The sequence below is a fragment of the Dama dama genome, chromosome 12 (genome assembly GCF_033118175.1).
Source record: "Dama dama isolate Ldn47 chromosome 12, ASM3311817v1, whole genome shotgun sequence".
In the NCBI taxonomy this organism is placed as follows: Eukaryota; Metazoa; Chordata; class Mammalia; order Artiodactyla; family Cervidae; genus Dama; species Dama dama.
In genome coordinates this window covers 83648173-83669346 of record NC_083692.1, presented here as the reverse complement: position 1 = coordinate 83669346, position 21174 = coordinate 83648173, and the positions used below count along the sequence as shown (strand labels likewise).

Sequence of the window (21174 nt, the reverse complement as noted above, 5' to 3'; positions counted from 1 at the left end):
TAAAACTTTATTTACAAAGACAGATGGCATGCTGCATTTGTTCTGTGGGCTAGAATTTGCCAATCTTTGATCTAGAGCAGTGAATAAATTGCTAGGCCTTTGAAAGTTATATCTGGAAAGCAGTGTAGAGTAGTAGAGTAGTTAAAAGGTAAGATAAACTAATCTCTCTTTTTATCTTGGATAGAAAAAATATTGTGGCAAATTATGATGATTAACTTGAATGTAGATTATGAAAGAAATCTAAATTGGATTATTTAGATGATTTGTGAGTACTTAAGGAATTGATCACAAGGAGGCAGCATTAGTTCACTAAAAACAATTTGTGCCAGAAAAAATTAGGTTACTATTTTAGATACTATAAATAGACCTTCTCAGAAGAATACTATAGAGAGACAGTGTTTTGGTATCTAAGCGAAGCACTGAGTGAAGTCTTTCATGATAGCACATTGAGTAAATTGTACGACAACATAGTTAAGTGGATTTGTGATTGGAGTATACCTACAGAACAGAAAGTAATGGATTAACAGCCAGCCTGCAGAGAAATCTGTCCTGGGGTGCTGTGAGGCTTTTTGCTCACTCTCATTCTCTTAAACATGTTTAAGTATTGACTAGTTGAGTAATAAAGTATATAAATGACAAACTGGGAGAGTTAGATATCCTGATAGACCAGTTGATGAAATCAGAATCCAGAAGCTCAATAATCTAAAACAAGGTTTGGTAAACTACAGCCTGCGAGCCAAATCCATCCCACAGCCTGTTTTGTTTTGTTTTGTTTTGTTTCATAGCTCTCAAGCTGTGAATGGTTTTTACATTTGTGAAGCACTGTGAAAAAGAAAAAGAATATGTGCTGGAGATTTTATATGGATCACAAAGCTTCAGATATGTGCTATCTGGCTCTTTGTAGAAAAAGTGTGCCAACTTTAATCTGTAAATATCAGCAGAATTTAGCAAGATAAAAAATAGATAAATTGAAAATTCTAGACTTAGCTTCTTAACAACAAAATGACAGTTCTCAGCCAAATGAAAGGTTGGGGGAAAGAGGATTAGCATGTGTGAGAAAGACTTGCATTGAAATTGATAAGTTCAAATTGAGTTAATTATGAAATGTGATTGTTAGAAGTTAATATGGCTTAAAACAATATTCATTTATAGAAATAGAGAATTTAGAAAAATGGACAACAGTTCCCTTTTTTCCTTTGTTAAATTACACCTGAACTATTAGTTTTAGAAGGGTGATTGCAAACAAACATTTCCAGAAAACCTAGCACAATTCATTGACAAAGAAGATATTACAGTAGTCTTCAAATATTTTTACGACTGTACAAAAAAGGAGGGCATAGACACATTTTAAAAAATTTATTTATTTATTTTAATTGGAGGCTAATTGCTTTGCAGTATTGTGGTGGTTTTTGCCGTACACTGACATGAATCAGCCATGGGTGTGTGTGTTCCCCATCCTGAACCCCCTCCTACTACCTCCCCCTCCCATCCTTCAGGGTCATCCTAGTGCACTGACCCTGAGTGCCCCATCTCATGCATTGAATCTGGACTGGCGATCTATTTCACATGTGGTAATATACATGTTTCAGTGCTCTTCTCTCAAATCATCCCACCCTTGCCTTCTCCCACAGAGTCCAAAAGTCTGTTCTTTACATCTGTGTCTCTTTTGTATCTCACATATAGGGTCATCGTTACCATTTTTCTAGATTCCATATATATGCGTTAATATACTGTATTGGTGTTTTTCTTTCTGACTGACTTCGCTCTGTATAATAGGCTCCAGTTTCATCCACCTCATTAGAACTGATTCAAATGCATTCTTTTTAATAGCTGAGTAATATTCCATTGTGTAAATGTACCACAGCTTTCTTATCCATTTGTCTGCCTATGGACATCTAGGTTGCTTCCATGTCCTAGCTATTGTAAACAGTGCCGCGATGAACATTAGGGTACACGTCTCTTTCAATTCTGGTTTCCTTGGTGTGTATGCCCAGCAGTGGGATTGCTGGGTTGTATGGCAGTTCTAGAATAGACACATTTTGAAGGACTAGAACAAGGACCATTGTATGGAAAATTCCACCTCCCAGAATTTTTTATTTCCAGGCAGTATTTTGTGAATGCAGGTGCTATTCTCACAATTATGAAATGGATACAGTATCTAAAGTTTCCACCTCAAACTCACATATAGTTGACTTCATATGAACTTGTTTACAATTTGTTCTCCAAAATATGAGGTAGCCTATCTGAGGTAGAAGTGAGTGTCCTGTGTGGTAGCCGTTACTAATGTCCCCAATGTGTTCTTCCATCTTCCAGGTGGAAAGATAATATTTCCCTTTCTCTTGGAGTTAAATATGGTCATGCAACTTGCTTTGGTCAGTGAAATGTGAGCAGAAGTAATGTACATAATTTTCAGACAGAAGCATTTAAAGGCCAAAGTGCGATTTTCTGGGCTTTTCTCCCATGTGATGGTCACATTGTGAAAGCAAATATTGAGTCAAAGGTGCCATCAAGTCATAGCACCTAGGAACATTTAGCCTACTACATGGAGAACAGCTGGGCTGTTCTTTGCATGATCAAGAAACAAACTTTTCTTATTGTAAGCCAGTGTGAGTTTTAAAGTTATTATGGTAGTATAACCTATCCTGTTCTGGCTTTTTCTCCCCTAATGTATAATATGGAGGTTGCAAACAAGATGGCAGAGGGAAGCATCACTATGAACAAAGCTAGTAGAGGTGATGGAATTCCATTTGAGCTATTTCAAATCCTAAAAGATGATGCTATGAAAGTGCTACACTCAATAGGCCAGCAAATTTGGAAAACTCAGCAGTGGCCACAGGACTGGAAAAGGTCAGTTTTCATTCCAATCCCAAAGAAAGGCAATGCCAAAGAATGTTCAAACTACCACACAGTTGCATTCAACTCACACACTAGCAAAGTACTTCTAAAAATTCTCCAAGCCAGGCTTCAACAGTACATGAACCAGGAACTTCCAGATGTTCCAGCTTGAACTGGATTTAGAAAAGACAGAGGAACCAGAGATCAAATTGCCAATATCCACTGAATCATTGAAAAAGCAAGAGAGTTCCATAAAAACATCTAGTTCTGTTTTATTGACTACGCCAAAGCCTTTGACTGTGTGAATCACAACAAACTGTAGAAAATTCTTCAAGGAGATGGGAATACCAGACCACCTGACCTGCCTCCTGAGAAATCTGTATGCAGGTCAGGAAGCAACAGTTAGAACTGGACATGGAACAACAGATTGGTTCCAAATCAGGAAAGGAGTACATCAAGGCTGTATATTGTCACCCTGCTTATTTAACTTAGATGTAGTTAAATCATGCAAAATGCTGAGCTGGGTGAAGCACAAGCTGAAATCAAATTGCCGGGAGAAATATCAATAACCTCAGATACGCAGATGACACCACCCTTATGGCGGAAAGCGAAGAAGAACTAACTAAAGAACCTCTTGAAAGAGAAGAGTGAAAAAGTTGGCTTAAAACTCAACATTCAGAAAACTAAGATCACGGCATCTGGTCCCATCACTTCATGGCAAAAAATGGGGAAACAATGGAAACAGTGAGAGACTTTATTTTCTTGGGCTCCAAAATCACTGCAGATGGTGACCGCAGCCATGAAATTAGAAGAAGCTTGCTCCTTGGAAGAAAAGCTGTGACCAACCTAGACAGCATATTAAAAAGCAGAGACATTACTTCCCCACAAAGGTCAGTCTAGTCAAAGGTATGGTTTTTCCAGTAGTCATATATGGTTGTGAGAGTTGGACTATAAAGAAAGCTGAGAACCGAAGAATTGATGCTTTTGAACTGTGGTGTTGGAGAAGGCTCTTGAGAGTCCCTTGGACTGCAAGGAGATCCAACCAGTCCATCCTAAAGGAAATCAGTCCTGAATATTCCTTGGAAGGACTGATGCTGAAGCTGAAACTACAGTACTTTGGCCACCTGATGCAAAGAACCAACTCATTGAAAAAGACCCTGGTGCTTGGAAAAATTGAAGGCAGGAGGAGAAGGGGATGACAGAAGGTGACATGGTTGGATGGCGTCACTGACGTGATGGACATGAGTTTGAGTAGGCTCCAGGTATTGGTGATGGACAAGGAAGTTTGGTGTGCTGCAGTGCATGGGGTCACAAAGAGTCAGACACAACTGAGTGACTGAACTGAACTGAACTGAATGTATAATATGACTGTTATCCCTGGGCCAATAGAAGTCAAGTGATATAGCTTCTAATCTTCATTCTGACATTGACTATGACCCTGGAAACATCTGTTTTCTCTAAGAAAAAAAGATTGAAAGAAAAATAAGGAACATTCTCCTCTAGACAAAAACTCTAATTGTAGTCTGTTTTAATATTTAGTGTAGTCAAGGAAAACAATGTCTTGTAAAACTATTTAAAGTATATGGTTAAAAAACCCACATTGCCATTGTTTTTAAAATTCCACATAATAAATTGTTGATTATATTAGGACTGCTATTATTGATTTTGTAGCAAAACGTCTTCTCAAGTAATAAATTCATTGTTTTAGAGCCTTAGTAGTCTGCTAAGAGGGTATAATCTAAGTTATTAAATACCTATTAAATCACTGCTGCTGCTGCTAAGCCACTTCAGTCGTGTCCGACTCTGTGCAACCCCATAGACGGCAGCCCACCAGGCTCCTCTGTCCACAGGATTCTCTAGGCAAGAATACCGGAGTGGGTTGCCATTTCCTTCTCCAGTGCATGCATGTATGCTAAGTCGCTTCAGTCATGTCCGACTCTGTGCGACCCTATGGACAGCAGCCCGCCAGGCTCCTCTGTCCTCAGGATTCTCTAGGCAAGAATACTGGAGTGGGTTGCCATTTCCTTCTCCATTAAATCACTACGCTTCTTAATTAAACTGTTTCTGTATTAGGTCTTCCTGACAAACCACAGAAAAGAGAAAAGTGTATGTGCACTTTCAGGCCAGGTAGATCTCTTTCTTTTGCTACATAAAAGATATGGTTTTTGTCCCAGAAATTGGATTATTATCATGAAGATGCCTGAATTTTACAATTTTTTTCCTTCTTACCAACAGATTTATAGCTTATCTTTACAGTTAGAGGGGTTTGTTTTTGTTTCTAAGTTTAGTTACTCTATAATTATTTGGGCTAAAATACAGTTATCATATGTATAAATTTTTAAAACATTCAATATTTGAATTGATTTGGCATCTATCCAGTTTTCCTAGGTTTAACTTTCCTTTTAAAGTCCTCCTGCCTTTAGTAGAAGCTCAGATTCTTTTTGCAAATCTAATGAAATCATCTGTTAAGTATGTGTAGTACGTGATCCATACAGTTTCCAGTACTGCTTAAAATTGGCTCTTTGAAAAACCAATCTGTTTCTAGTTCACATTCAATACTCGAGTCAACAATTGACCATCAATATATTTTGTTCTTTTAAAAAGTTTTTTTCTGAAATAGATTATACTTAATAGGTACTAAATCAACATCTACTGAACAAAAGAGTTTAATGTGGTTATTAATTCAGCTATTTTATGAAACTAGGAACCAAGGTTCTGAATTTCTTATTTAGTTTATTTTTCCTCATTACCTCTGTTCAGCCTTTTAACATTAAGAACAACTCTTTTCCATATTGTAAAATATACTTTAAATTCACCAAAAATCACATAAATTTTCATTCCCTTTTAAACAACCTAAATCATATGGCAGATTACTGCTAAATTTTGACCTCACTTTTTTCATCTGTCTAAAACCAGTAAAACACATATAAATATATCCTGATTATAAAAATGCAAACCCCATTTCTCACAAATGACCTCTGGTTCTGATCCTGGCTTTGACTTTGTATAAGTTACTAAACTTCTCAGAGTGTTCATTTCCTCATTTTTAAACTTTGAGTCTTCCAGTGGATGTATTTCTGCTTACCTTTTTAACTCTGCAATAGTTTACTTTGTGCATTTTTTATTTACTTCTTTAGCCTAAGTCCTTTGTTTACAGGAGCATTTATAATGGCTCACACCCTAGAATACATTTTTGTGCCTCTTTGACTTTCCTTAATTCTAATTATATTATATATACTGATTGGGATGCTCTAGACTGTTGTTGTTCAGTCACTGAGTCACATCTGACTCTTTGCAACCCCATGGACTGCAGCATACAAGGTTTACCTGTCCTTCACTATCACCTGGAGTTTGCTCAAACTAATGTCCATTGAGTCAATGATGTTATCTAAGCATCTCATCCTTTGCCACCTCCTTGTCCTCTTGTCCTCAATCTTCCCCAGCATCAGGGTCTTTTCCAGTGAGTCAGCTCTTTGCATCAGGTGGCCAAGGTATTGGAGATTCAGCTTCAGCATCAGTCCTTCCAATGAATATTTAGGACTGATTTCCTTTAGGATTGACTGGTTTGATCTCCTTACTGTCCAAGGGACTCTCAGGAATCTTCTCCAGCACCACAGATCAAACACATCAATTCTTCAGCACTCAGTCTTTTTTATGGTTCAACTCTCACATCTATACATGCCTACTGGAAAAACCATAGCTTTGACTATACAGACCTATGAGGGCAAAAGGTGTCTCTACTTTTTAATATACTGTCTATGTTTGTCATAACTTCTCTTCCAAGGAGTAAGCGTCTTTTAATTTCATGGCTTCAGTCACCGTCCGCAGTGATTTTAGAGCCCAAGAAAATAAAATGTCACTGTTTCCACTGTTCCTCCATGTGTTTGCCATGAAGTGATGGGACCGGATGCCATGATCTTCATTTTTTGAATGTTGAGAGCTTTTTCACTCTCCTCTTCCACCTTCATCAGAGGCTCTTTAGTTCCTCTTCACTTTCTGCTATCAGGGTGATATCATCTGCATATCTGAGGTTGTTGATATTTCTCCCAGCCATCTTGATTTCAGCTTGTGAGTCATCCATCTTGGCATTTTGAACAGAAGTTAAATAAGCAGGGTGACAAAATGTAGCCTTGATGTACTCCTTTCCCAATTTTGAAACAGTCAGTTATTCCATGTCTAGTTCTAACTGTTGCTTCATGACCTGCATACAAGTTTCTCAGGAGACAGGTTAAGAAGGTCTGGTATTCCCATCTCTTTAAGAATTTTCCAGTTTGTTGTGATCCACACAGTCAAAGACTTTAGTGTAGTCAATGAAGCAGACGTAGATATGTTTTTGGAATTCCTTGCTTTTTATATGATCCAATGGGTGTTGGCAATTTGATCTCTGGTTCCTCTGCCTTTTCTAAATCCATCTTGTACATCTGGAAGTTCTCGGTTTAAGTACCATTGAAGCCTAGCTTGAAGGATTTTGAACATTACTTTGTTAGCATGTGAAATGAGCACAATCATATGGTAGTTTGAACATTTGTTGGCATTGCCCTTCTCTGGGATTGGAATGAAAACTGACTGGACCAAAACTTGTCCAGTCCTGTGGTCACTGCTGAGTTTTCCAAATTTTCTGGCATATTGAGTGCAGCACTTTCACAGCATCATCTTTTAGCATTTGAAATAGCTCAGCTGGAGTTCTATCACCTCCACTAGCTTTGTTCATAGTAATGCTTCCTAATGCTCACTTAACTTCATACTCCAGGATATCTGGCTCTAGGTGAGTGATCACACCATTGTGGTTATCTGGGTCATTAAGACCTTTCTTCTATAGTTCTTCTGTATATTCTTTCCACCTCTTCTTAATCTGTTTTATTTCTGTTAGGTCTTTGCTGTTTCTGTTCTTTATTGTGCCCATCTTTGCATGAAATGTTCTCTTGGTTATTTCTAATTTTTTTGACAAGATCTCTCGTCTTTCCCATTCTATTGTTTTCCTCTATTTCTTTGCATTGTTTGCTTAAGAAGGCTTTCTTATCTTTCCCTGCTGTTCTCTGAATCTCTGCATTCACTTGGCTGTATATTTCCCTTTCTCCTTTGCCTTTTGCTTCTCTTCTTTTCTCAGCTATTTGTAAGGCCTCCTCAGACAACCACTTTGCCTTCTTGCATTTCTTTTCTTCCTGTACAGTGTTACAAACCTCTGTCCATAGTTTTTCAGGCATTCTGTCTACCAGATTTAATCCTTTGAATTTATTTGTCACCTCTACTGTATAATTATAAGGGATTTGATTTAGATCATATCTGAAAAGTCTAGTGGTTTTCCCTACCTTCTTCAATTTAAGGCTGAATTTTGCAATAAGGAGCTTGTGATCTAATCCACAGTCAGCTCCAAGTCTTGTTTTTGCTGTTTAGAGCTTCTCCATCTTACAGTAACAACTTCTCTAATCTCAGTGGAATAAATCAACAAAGTTTATTTCATGCTCATACTGTCAGTCTGTCCATTTTATGTGGTCTGAGAAGTTTACTCTGTGTTGCCCTCATTCCACGACCAAGGCCTTCAAAGTGCCCATCCTTTGGAGCTTTGCCAATTCTGTAGCAGAAGTGAGACAGGAAATAGCTATATCATACATTGTCTTTGAAATTTGCTACCCAGAAGTAATACATATCACTTTTGTTCATACAGCATTGGCCAAAGCAGTTCACATGACCACACCTAACTTCAAGAGGACATGAAGTGCCATCTCACTATATGGCCAGGATGTAGGAAGACAGGAATATTTGGTGAACAACTCTTGTGACTATCCATTATATTTTAAATCAAATGTTAACTTCTGGTAGAAATGTAAATTAGTACTACAATTATGGAGTACTTTTGCAAACACAGCAAAAGCCCTAGAAATATGTCTACCATTTGTTTAATGGTTTCAGTTTTAGGAAATTATTCAACAGTTATGCGCTTCCCTGTGGCTCAGATCAGGAGCCAGTGGCTCAGATCTGCCTGCAAATCAGGAGACCTGAATTTGATCCCTGGGTTGGGAAGATCCCGTGGAGAAGGGAATGTCAATCCACTCCAGTATTCTTGCCTGGAGAATTCCATGGACAGAAGAGCCTGGCGGGCTACAGTCCATGGGGTCACAGTCGGAGACGACTGAACAACTGACACAGTCACAGTCATAGAGATGTACATTTAATAATTCATTCTTTGAATATATAGTTACTGCATATCTACTGTGTGCTGGGTAGCAGATATATGGTCCATACCTTCATGGAGCTATTTGTAGGAAAGAGGAGAGATGTACCAGAGATAATTTAAATGAAAGACGTTAAGGGCTATGACTGGCAATTATAGGGTGGTATGAGAGCATTCTACTCTTCAGTTCGCCTCCATTAAATTTTTAATTTCAGGTTTTGTAAATTGTATTTCTGAAAATGTTCTTCAAATGTACTGAATTACTTTTTATAGTTTTCTGTCTCTGAAGATATTTTCAAGTTTGTGTTTCATGAAGAAATTGTTTTCTCAAATTATGACATCATTTTGAATGCCTACAAATCTATAACCAAGACTTACATGGTTATAATTTACTTTATTAAAATTTGCCAATCATCAGGGTGAAAAATCATGATTCATATTGTGTATGCAGATTGCAATATTTAAAAATTTGTTTATAGAGAATATCATAATGTGATGGAAAAATTATATTTGAGTTAGGGTTTTGGGATTATGACTGATTTTTAAAAGCTTTTCTAAACTGTAATGTTATTACAGTAAAGTTATTTCATAGTTTTTAGAATAGAAGAAATTAGACTGGCCAAATCAACTTAAAAACAAAGTAATGATCTTAATGGAGAATAATTTATTAATATCCATGGAAATTTTTAAAAAGCTTTCACAATTATATTGTCATTTTAAAAAAAGCTCTGCTTTGCAATAATAAATTAAATAGATTGTTAGAAGTATGATTTTCATCTTCATGATAAAAACTTTGTTAAATCTCTCCATGTAGAACTACAGTACAAAGAAAAGTTATACAAACCTGCCTTTTTTATTTATGTTTGGTTGTGCAGGATCTTGGTTGCTATGCACGGGCTTTCTCTAGTTGTGTGAGTGGGGGCACTCTCAGTTGTGGTGCATGGGCTTCTCATTGCAGTGGCTTCTCTTGTTGCAGAGCATGTGCTTTAGGGCATGCAGGCTTCGGTCATTGTGGCACATGGGTTCAATAGTTGCATTTCCCAGGCTCTAGAGCCCAAGCCCAATAGTTGTGGCACATGGGCTTAGTTGCCTCATGACATGTGGAATCTTCCTGGACCAGGGATTGAACCCGTAACTCATGTCTCTTGCATTAGCAGGTGAATTCTTTACCACTGAGCCACCAGGGAAGCCCCCTGCTCCCCCTTTCTTCTTTCTCTTCTCAGTCTTTTTCTTGTATTATTTAGGTTTATCTCACATCAAGAGTTGGGAGTAGAGTTAAGAATGCACAGTTTTCTTTTAGAATTAAGTTGGAAGAAGAAAACAAAGAGGAACATACTGACTTTTTCTTTGAAGGCATATTTCCTATTAGCAAGTAGTATGGCTCTCACAAAGAAAATCAGAGAACTGAAGATATTTAGCATCAAAAAAGTTTAAATACTCAACAATACTTTTTTACATTTTTCTTTTAGGAAGAAGAAAGGCGTATGGCATCTGTTGTAGCCAAAAAAGAAGAAGAGAAGAAGCGGGAAAGTCATAAGCAATCTTTACTTAAGGTATTGTCTCTGGTGTCTACATTCATGTATGTGCTCGCGCGCACACACACAAACACACACACACATACTGAAGCTAGCTTGCTAATCAGCTAGAAAAGTAGTTTCCAAACTACAAATTTTTCATTCCTATTGATAGTGTTTTTAATAAACATACACCCTTAAAACTTACAAACAAACCTTTACTTCTGAAATACAATATAATGTAATATAATGTACATTATAAGATAAATGCAAAGATGAGAAATTATAAAAGGAAGAGATAAAAGTATATATATATATATAACAGAAGTTAACCTTCTTTCCACACCAGTACATCACCTTGTGTATCCTCCTGGCATTTAAATTTCATTTTGGAAACCACTGTAGTAAACTGTCATCTTTAGTGATATATTTTAATGAGCTCTGCTACATGCATTTATTTTTTAGTGCTGGCTTTTTAAATTTAAAAAAATTCTCTGTTAGCTTCTCCGATAGAGAGGTGATAAAGATTTTGAGGAGTATAAAATTAAAGATTTTTTTGAACTTGTTTTAAATGATTTAGCATATCAGATATTACTGTCCTTAAAAGATTTTTGGGATAACAAAGTTGTATATAGTAAACTTAGGAAACAAGAGAACTTACTGGGGTGATGGAAATGTTACAGGTTAACATTTATGCGTTTGTCAGAACTGATCGAAGAGTACACTTGAATCTGTGTGTTTTACTTTGTGAAAACTACTCCTAAATTAACAAACAAAACAAACTTGGTCCCAAGTCCTCTCAACTCCAGTCTATTAGGAACTGGGCCACACAGCAGGAGGTGAGTGGCAGGCGAACGATCGAAGCTTCATCTGTATTTATAGCCGCTCATCTCAGTTCAGATGTCAGTTTTTTCCATCACCCCCAGATGGGACTGTCTGGTTGCAGGAAAACAAATTTAGAGCTCCCACTGATTCTGCAGTCCAGTGAGATGTATAATTATTTCATTATATATCACAATGTATAATAATTTAGAAATAAAGCACACAATAAATACAATGTGCTTGAACATCCCCAAACCACCACCCCCCCTCACTGTATCCTGGTCCATGAAAAAATTGTCTTCCATTAAACTCGTCCCTGGTACCCGAAAAAGTTGGAGACTGCTGTTTCTGAGGGACAGAAAGGGTGTATAGACATCCATCTTTAGTCCTGTTGCTTTTCTATCTTTCTATTTTCTTTTCAATCTTTAAAATGAATGGAAGTGATAGTGATGACATATACTGGTGCGGTATTGCTTGATTTATAAAGAATAGACTCAAGTGGCAGAAGCTGAAAGTTGGCATCTTCTAAAATAACTATCATTTTAACACAAATTTGACAGACTGTCCTGTAGCTATAGTCATTGTACTAATATTGTACTAATTGTACAATATTGTACTAATATGCCAGATGCATCCATGATCTTTGAACATAAAATTTTTTGGGGGGAACCTTCTTTTGCCTTACAGAATCTTAGTCTTTCCTTTGTTCTTCTTTTTCCTGCTCCACAGGCACTTAGAGCCCTTGTTGGCCCCTCTAGCCAGCTAGTGATCCCCACCTGACCCCAGATCACTCTTGTTTTAAACTATATCTTCCCTTTTCTTGACCTCAGTGAAAATACCCATTTTCTTTGTCAGCCTGGTGTTGATCTGATTTTAACAACCCAATTAAAGAAAGCTTAACTTTGGGATTGGTATAGTAAAGTGTTTGCATTTTCAGAGTATCTTGTTATAAATTTAACATACTGAGTGGTGTAAACTTTTGTGCCTTTTTTCTAAGCACTACTATATCTACCTCATTAAGGATATTTATTTTTGCCAACTCCAAGTCAGCCAGAAAGCCACATGCATGGCATCGGCATGATAGCCATCTACCATTAACTCACTGCCCCTGCCTCTTTCAAAATAGCCTTGGAAAAAAAAAAAAAAAAAAGCAAAATAGCCATGGCACTGAGTGAAAATAATGGTATTGTGTAGATTAAGAATTGGGTTGTCCCAAGTCATCTGCAAATAACTGAAATAGAATCCTTTAAGATAAGATGCCTTCTTATCATAGATTTGGGGGGGAAATTTATAGTAGAATGTCAAATGCCTACTTGCTTTAGATAAGAACATACATAAAATGTCAAGAAGTCTCAGAAGTATACACATACTAAGTGGAACCCATTTAATTATATAAACACATTTCAAATACCAAGCAATAGAAAAAAGAATCTGTGTTTAAGACATTTTTAAATGCATAAATAGAACTTTAAAAATGTTTAGTTTTAATTAAGCTTTGTCACCAGTTTTCATTCCTATCCAGTGCCATTTCTGCATCTAAAATTTTAGACAGGCAAAGAGATGGATCTAAACATAAGTATTCCACATGTGTGAATGCACTGAGGGAGTAGGCAAAGAGTCTTCCTGACAGCTTTCACTGCTTCCAAAGGGAGCAGGTGAAGAGGGTCAGTGTCACACAGATGGTTTCTACTAGATGATTGTTCTCTGAGTAAAGATAAAAGGGAAAGTGTCTATTTTCAGCACTCTGATTTAATCAACTTGCCATCTAGAAGTTGTGTTGGTCACTCAGTTATGTCCGACTCTTTGCAGCCCCATGGACTGTAACCTACCAGGATCCTCAGTCCATGGGATTCTCCAGGCAAGAATACTGGAGTGGGTTACCATTTCCTCCTCCAGGGAATCCTCCCTACCCAGGGATGGAACCCGGGTCTTCTGCATTGTGGGCAGATTCTTCACCATCTGAGTCATGAGGTTTGATAATGGATAATCTAAGATCTACTAGTTATCTAGAAATGTTTGAACCTAATACAATTTCTTTTAATAGTCTATATATGATTGTTAATTTTCAGACATTGTAATTTATGCTGTGAAGCTTAGAACACTGCTCAATCTCTCCTTTCTTCCCCGCCCCCAGATCACTCCACCATATTTCCCATAATTATTGGTTAGAAAGATTAGAATATTGTCAGTTTTTCTTACTATCTTTAAGCACAAAGACATAATTTAAACTTCACGTAACACTTGAGTCCCCTGGAGGAGGAAATGGAAACCCACTCCATTGTTCTTTCTTGGACAATCCCATGGACAAAGGAGCCTGGCAGGCTACAATCCATGGGTTGCAAAGAGTGGGACATGACTAAAGCGACTTAGCATACATGCAAACAAAACACTTGAATATATAAATTTCTGTCAAATTAAACTTGCAAATAGTGAATTTTCTTATGTCCAGTGGGAGTAATTGTTATTTGTATATACTTTTTTAAGAATGATAGAGCATTTTTGAGATGTTTGAATGCATAGGTTGAATAAAGGCTGCTTATACTGTGTTTTAGAATACATATTTGGTAGCTGCTTTAAGTAATTGACTCCTTTTAAAGATGTGATAAGTAGTACAAACAATATGCTCCTTGGATTCTCCTGCTACAAAAATTGCATTATGTAATTCTTGTCACAATGAACTTTTTCATAGGAGAAGAAAAGGTTAACAATTAACAATGTAGCTCGAAAGTGGGACTTGCAACAACATCGAATAACCAGTATTGCTATAAATCAAGATAGAAGAGATTCTGACTCTCAGGACCACTGTCAGAACGATGGAAGCACCGTCTCTACATTTCCAGAGGAAGCAGGGTATGCAGTGGTATTCTTTCCGGATATTAGTATCTTTGGAGAAATGAATTTGGAGCAGAAATGGGAAAATATTTTACATATGATTATTTTAAAATAGTTTTCTTAAGAAAGCCTACTGAAATTAGCAATAGGTTTTAAAAGTTAAGGTGGAAATATTGAAAATATAAAATTGCTCCTAATTTAAAAAGCCTTTAGTAGTTTCTTATTTTTATTAGGAATAAATCTAGATTACTTAATAGCCTATAAGGGCATATACCCACCTTACCTATCTTGTCTCATAGTATCAGCCACTCTGTTCTTGTGCTGCAGCCTCAGTGATTCCCAATTTGGTTACCTCCTACCTTAGAACCCTTCTTCTACAAACAGATCTATTCTCCCCTGCCCTGCTTCCTTCACCCTACCCTGGCTAACTGCAATTCAGCCTTGACTTCAAGTGAGGTCAAGTGAGGTCTTGACTTCCAACCTCACTTCCCCTGAAAAGTCTTTCCTAATGACTTCCCAGAGAGTAGGCTAGATCAGATACCTTTTTTTCTCCTAGTACTCTGCACTTCCCCTTGTTAGCACTTATCATGACCATAATTAACCATTGGGTAGTTAGGAAAAAGGAGAAGAGGGCAGCAGAGGATGAGATGGTTGGATGGCATCACCAACTCAACGGACATGAATTTGAGCAAACTCCGGGAGATAGTGAAGGACACAGGGGCCTGTCATGCTATACAGTCCATGGGGTCGCAGAGTTGGACACAGCTTAGCGACTGAACAACAACATGAAGTAGTTGTTTTGTATCTGTCTTCCCCACTAGACTGTAAAATCCCCCACTGATTGTGTTAACCTTTGTTGTTTCCCCAGTAGCTAGCACAAATCCTTACTCCTTAACTATCAGTGTTAAGCAATTTGGCATAAAGCATAAATAGTTACTCCAGTTACAATCTATAGTATCTGTCTTTTCCAGTGGCTCACAGCCTTTTCCTTCTATGACATACAAATCATATAACACATATCCCTTGGTTTATGAACAAATCTGAGGACACTATCTAGGGTTAACATATTTTACTTCTGCTCATAAACGCATACAAGAATCAAGTCAATGAGAAGAATATAAAACATATATAACTTTATAGTTTGTTTTATAATTAAAAAACGTGTGTGTATATATATGATTTAAAAAGAAAAGCTACAACTCAAAGATGGAATGCACTTCAGTTTTGTTTCATTTGATGCACAGTTATCTAATGACCTAACCAAATTCTGAAACACATTTCAAACAAAATACAATATAGCTTTTGTTTCAGTTTTTCAGCCAATATTCTTTCAGCTTTCCATATATGAAGAGTGTAATCAACAAGTCATTTAAGAGGAATTAGAATAATATTTTGGAAGTTTACTGTAGTTAGAGTTTGACATATATCTTAAAGACAAATATACCTTAGCAATTTTAGTTATAAGATTAATTTATATTGACTAGCTTACCTCCTTTACCTCACTTGGTTATCTACATGTAGAGTTTCTTAGATCTTTCAGCTAGAAAAATAAGGAAACAAGAATTAACATTTTAATTAAGTGATAACTTATATAATGGATATATCACTTATATTGCCCTGAAACTTTATTTAATATTATTTAAATGTCAAAATAATTCTACTTGTATATAACTATACTTTATAAAATTAAAACTTTATGTCATTGGCTTTAGATTTATGAAATACTACCCATTAGTTCTGTTTCTGATTTATCTTTTCTTTAAAAATATTTTTTCTATCTTCCTTAAGAAGGATTCCTAGTTCCAAGTTTATCCAAATGACCTTATAAATTTTATTCTAAAATTTTAATAAGATTTTAAAATTCCTTCTTTAATACATCAAATTTATTTTTATATATGCTGTTAGGTAAGAGCGTAACTTGATTTTATTCCAATTGACTAGTCAGTTTTCTAATAGCATTCCTCAATTAAATTATTCTCTTTTGTAATGGGAATGTCATTTTCATCTTATATTAAGTTCCCATAAATACTGGATATATTTCTGAATTTTCTATTCCATTTCACTAACCTACTTATCTGTTTTAATGCCAATACCAGACTGTTTTGATAACTGTCATTTTATAGTTTTAATATCTAGTAACAGAAATATGCTTTCACTATTCTTTTCAAAGTTTCAATTCTCATACACTTATTCTTACATATGAACTTTAAAGTCATTTAATCTAAATGGAAAGTTAAGAGTCTTTTTCAAATGGCATTTAAGTTGTTTATTTCAGTAGAATTAACATTTGTAAGATAATAAATCATCACTTTAAAAATCATGGTATATCTCTACATTTTTCAAGTATACTAGGGAGCTAACTGGGGAAGTGTTGAGATGTTGAAGGAAAATTCTGAGGAACTAAAGGAAGTTATAGACCATGAAATTGTAGCAGCTAGTCTGAATTGTTGAGCGAGTATTCCAGGAGTACAGAGTGACAAGATATATCAGTTGTTGTTCAGTCACTAAGTCGTGTCTTTGCAACCCCATGGATTGCAGAAAGCCAGGCTTCCCTGTGCTTCACTTATCTCCTGGAGTTTGCTCAAACTCATGTCCATTGAGGCAGTTATGTCATCCAGCCATCTCATCCTCTGTCACACCCTTCTTCTCCTGCCCTCAATCTTTCCCAGCATCAGGGTCTTTTCCAATGAGCTGGATCTTCGCATCACGTGGCCAGAGTATTGGAACTTCAGCTTCAGCATCAGTCCTTACAGTGAATATTCAGGTTTGATTTCCTTTAGGATTGACTGGTTTGATCTCCTTGCTGTCCAAGGGACTCTCAAGAGTCTCCTCCAGCACCACAATTCGAAATCATCAATTCTTCAGCTCTCAGCTTTTTTATGGTCCAGCTCTCACATCCATACATGACTAGTGGAAAAATCATAGCTTTGACTTTATGGACCTTTGTCAGCAAAGTGATGTCTCTGCTTTTTAATACACTGAAGGTTTGCTACAGGTGTATCAGTAGAAAAGCTAAATATCTTAGAAAGAATAAGGAAATAAAGGATCAAAGATAAGGGATTAAAAAAATCAAGTATAATGTCAAAAGAAAGAAATGATAGATCATATGGTCTAGGCTATTTTTAAATAATTAAAAAGTAGAAGGTTGCCAATGAATTGGAAGAAAATGTGGTATTTCTGGGACTAGAAGTCTAAATGAAATTAAAGATGAGAATTACATAAAGTAATAGGATTAGTAGTGAGCTGAACTAGTGGGAATTTATGGTCAAATTAAGTTTTTGAAGTTGAAGATTTTAGAGATGGAATATATTTTAGTAATAACATAAAAAACACTTTGGAGGCCACTATGGCCCTGGGAATGAGTTGTTGGAGAAGAGTAGAAATCAGTAAGGAGAGGAGAAGAAAGAAGATGAGTTGAAGTTATTATTGTGTGGACATTGAAGTTATTAATGGCAGAACTAGGTATGGAACCAAGGGCTAGAGTATTCGGTGGTGACCAGCGTTATCTCCTTCCAATCTCAGCCATGCATCCTATGCCCTTATCACAGAGATGTTCACTGCTCACTTTTTACTAGTGTTGGCAGCAGCAGTGATTGCGGAAGTGTCATTGTTAATTAATTGATTCTTTTACCTGGCAAAACTATCTCTGATTGCTGGACTCTGACTATTAGGCAGACTGATAGGTGGACTCCAGACTATTAATGTGACTTTCCTGACACTCTAAACTTTTAAAACAACTTTTCCCCCAAAATTTTGTGATCCTCTAAAAAGCAATTGGTTCCAAGAGAAAGAAGTATCTGCTAGTGAAAATTACTATGACTTAAAATTGCTGCCAAGAGTTTCAGAACTTTTATTAGGAGTTCCACAAAGCCAGAGGCTTTTTAAGGAAAGAGCACAAATGAAGAATTTGGAAGAGATGGGAAAATTGATCTGTGGGTTCAATGCAGAGGATGTGGAGAGCAGTAATGCATTATTAGGAAAGAGATCCACAGTTTCTGGCAAAAATTTCTACGGTTGTAAGTTCAAAGTGCCATGGAGACATGATTACATTATCATGGTCTGACCCTTTTTGATAATCTAAAAACTTTTAATTCAAGGAGACACAACTGACATTTATCTATGAAGTCAGAAAAGTAAAACTTTAGAGCTAGACAAGAAATTATTAGTAGAGACTATAATGCAAAATCACATCTTATAGTAGTTGGAGGTCTTTTTTTTTTTTTCAGTTGGCTTGTGGTTATGTGATTCCTGTAAAATCTGTTACATTGGAAAGGTAGGAATATTTCTTAAAGAGCTTATTTTACCTTGTATATGCCTATATGAAGGACTGTTAAACAGAGAATCCAGATTGACTTTTTGAACTTCGAGTTCTTATTTTGCTTGAACATGCCACACCAGTTGACATAGTTGTTACTCATTGTTGATAGGATCTTTGCATTAATATTCTTGAGAGTACATTCACTTGATTTTCCTTTTACCTATGTGGCTACTCTTTTTTATTTAATTTTAACTTTTAATTATTTGTTTATTTAAAAATTTTTTAATTGGAGTATAGTTGATTTACCGTGTTGTGTTAGTTTCAGGTGTACATCATAGTGAATCAGTTATACATACACATATATCCACTCTTCTTTAGATTTTTTTCCCATATGGGCCATTACAGAATATTGAGTAGAGTGTGCTATATGGTAGGTCCTTATTAGGTACCTATTTTATATATATATATATATAGTGGTGCATGTATATATCCTCATCCCTCCCTCTCTCCTTTCCCCCTGGTAATTATAAGTTTGTTTTCTACATCTGTAACTCTGTTTTGTAAATAAGGTAATTTGTACCATTTTTTAAAAGATTCTACATTTGAGCAATATCAAATGGTAATTGTCTTTGGCTGATTTCACTTAATATGACAATCTCTCGGTATATCCATGTTGCTGCAATTGGCTTTATTTTGTTGTTTTTTATGGCTGACTGCTCTTTAAGTGGGTCTTCCTGGTGGCTCAATTGGTAAAGAATCCGCCTGCAATGCTGGAGACCTGGGTTCGATCCCTGGGTTGGGAAGATCCCCTGGAGAAGGGAACAGCTACCTACTCCAGTATTCTGGCCTAGAGAATTCCATGGACTGTATAGTCCATGGGGTCACAAAAAGTCAGACACAGCCAAGCAGCTTTTACTTTCACTCTTTTAAGTATATCTTGCTGACTCCATTTCTACCAAACCTTTGACTGTATATCGGATTGATCAGTGGGTCAAGAAGATCCCCTGGAGAAGGGAATGACTCCCCCTCCAGTTTTCTTGCCTGAAGAATGTCATGGACAGAGGAGCCCAGAGAGCTACAGTTCATGGGGTTGCAAAAGAGTCAGACACAACTGAGTGACTAACATTTTTACTAAGGAATATAACTGATATCTTAATATTTAACAGTTTAGTTTGCATTAATATCCAATTTAGTTGTATTAATTTGTAAACACTTTGCTCTCATATAGCTCCAAATTTTGTCTTTATACATTGTGTGGACATTAACATAGATTTATAGGTACTGTTTTATGCATTTGTCTATAAAATCATACAAGAATAAAGAGGAGTTACCAACTAAAAATACAGTGACACCGGATTCTATATTTATCTGTATAATTATCTGTTCTAGTATTCTTTGTTTCTTCATGTGACTTTGAGTTATGGTCCAGGTTCCTCTCATTTCAATCTAAAGGACTACTTTAGAATTTTTTTATAGAGCAGGTATACTAGCAATGAACTCTCACAATTTTTGTTTATCTAGAAATGTCTTAATTTCTCCCTCAGATTTGAAGTACAATTTTGCTGGATACAGAATTCTTGGTTAACAGTTTTTGGGTTTTTTTTTCCTTTCAATATGCCATCCCACTGCCTCTGTCTTCCATGGTTTCTGATGAGAAGTTGGCTATTAATCTTATTGAAGATTCTTTTTATTAATACAGGACTAGTCATTTCTCTCTTGTTGCTTTTAAGAATCTCTGTTTGTCTTTGTCGTTCCAGTTGGAGTTGATGTTTAGAGTCTTCTTGGGTCTTTTCTGAGCATAAATGTGGACATAAGTGTCACCCTGTAGATTCCCTGGAATACACAGGAGCTCCTCAAAGTCCTTCTTCCCCTAAATATCTTCTTCCCCAGCCTCTTGTTTCTCAGTCCTTTTGATCTATCTATTGTTTGCCCTGTGTGGCAGCAGCTGAATACATTTTTGCCTTTAAATACTTTTGAAAACTGCCACCCAGGAAGTTACCTCAGCTATGGGGAGGCTCAGAGGCAGGGAAACAAAGGCACATCCTTGAGCTGATTATTTGGCGAGCTACTAGACATGTCAAAACGTATAACCACAATTTTTTATAGTAAGATATGTATTGCTTCCTCTGGTACAGCAACCCCCACAAGGAATGTGAGCTGTCATGTTCAAGGGTGCCACTGAGCTGGGAAGTAGGGGATGGTAACAGGGTAAGCTCAAATGCCACAGAATGGTCTTAGTAAAAATCAGCATTATTTTTCTTCATTAATCATTCCCCTGGTTGTTGTAATATTTCTTAGATTCCAGAGTTCTGAAAAAGTTGATTCTGACAGTTTTTGCTATCACGTTTGTTGCCTTTGTGGAGAGATGGAGTTTCAGACTTCCCTCTCCTGCCCTTTTCTCTCCTTTGGTACTCTAATTTTGTATTCTATGAGCTATACTTTTATATTTCAAGATCAGTATCATTTATATTTGTTCTATAGCCATTACATTTGTCAGTTGGTAGCTTCTGAAGATCAGCTCAACTGGTAAAGAATCTGCCTGCAATGCGGGAGACCCCAGTTTAATTCCTAGGTGGGGAAGATCCCCTGGGGAAGGGATAGGCCACACACTCCTGTATTCTTGGGCTTCCCTGGTGGCTCAGATGGTAGAGAATCTGCTTTCATTGGGGGAGACCTGGGTTCGATCCCTGAGTTGGGAAGATCCCCTGGAGAAGGGAATACCCATACAAGTATTCTTGCCT

General features: G+C 36.7%; 1 protein-coding gene across 6 annotated transcripts in view; it reads left to right on the top strand.

The window, feature by feature from the left end:
* Positions 1 to 21174, top strand: part of LRRC49 (leucine rich repeat containing 49) — a 152662-nt gene that overhangs the window by 89408 nt on the left and 42080 nt on the right. For all 6 annotated transcript variants that reach the window (XM_061157950.1, XM_061157949.1, XM_061157953.1 and 3 more), the window contains 2 exons: positions 10477 to 10560; positions 14033 to 14193. In XM_061157950.1, coding sequence (XP_061013933.1) covers positions 10477 to 10560; positions 14033 to 14193 — 245 coding nt within the window. The remainder of the gene's footprint in view (positions 1 to 10476; positions 10561 to 14032; positions 14194 to 21174) is intronic.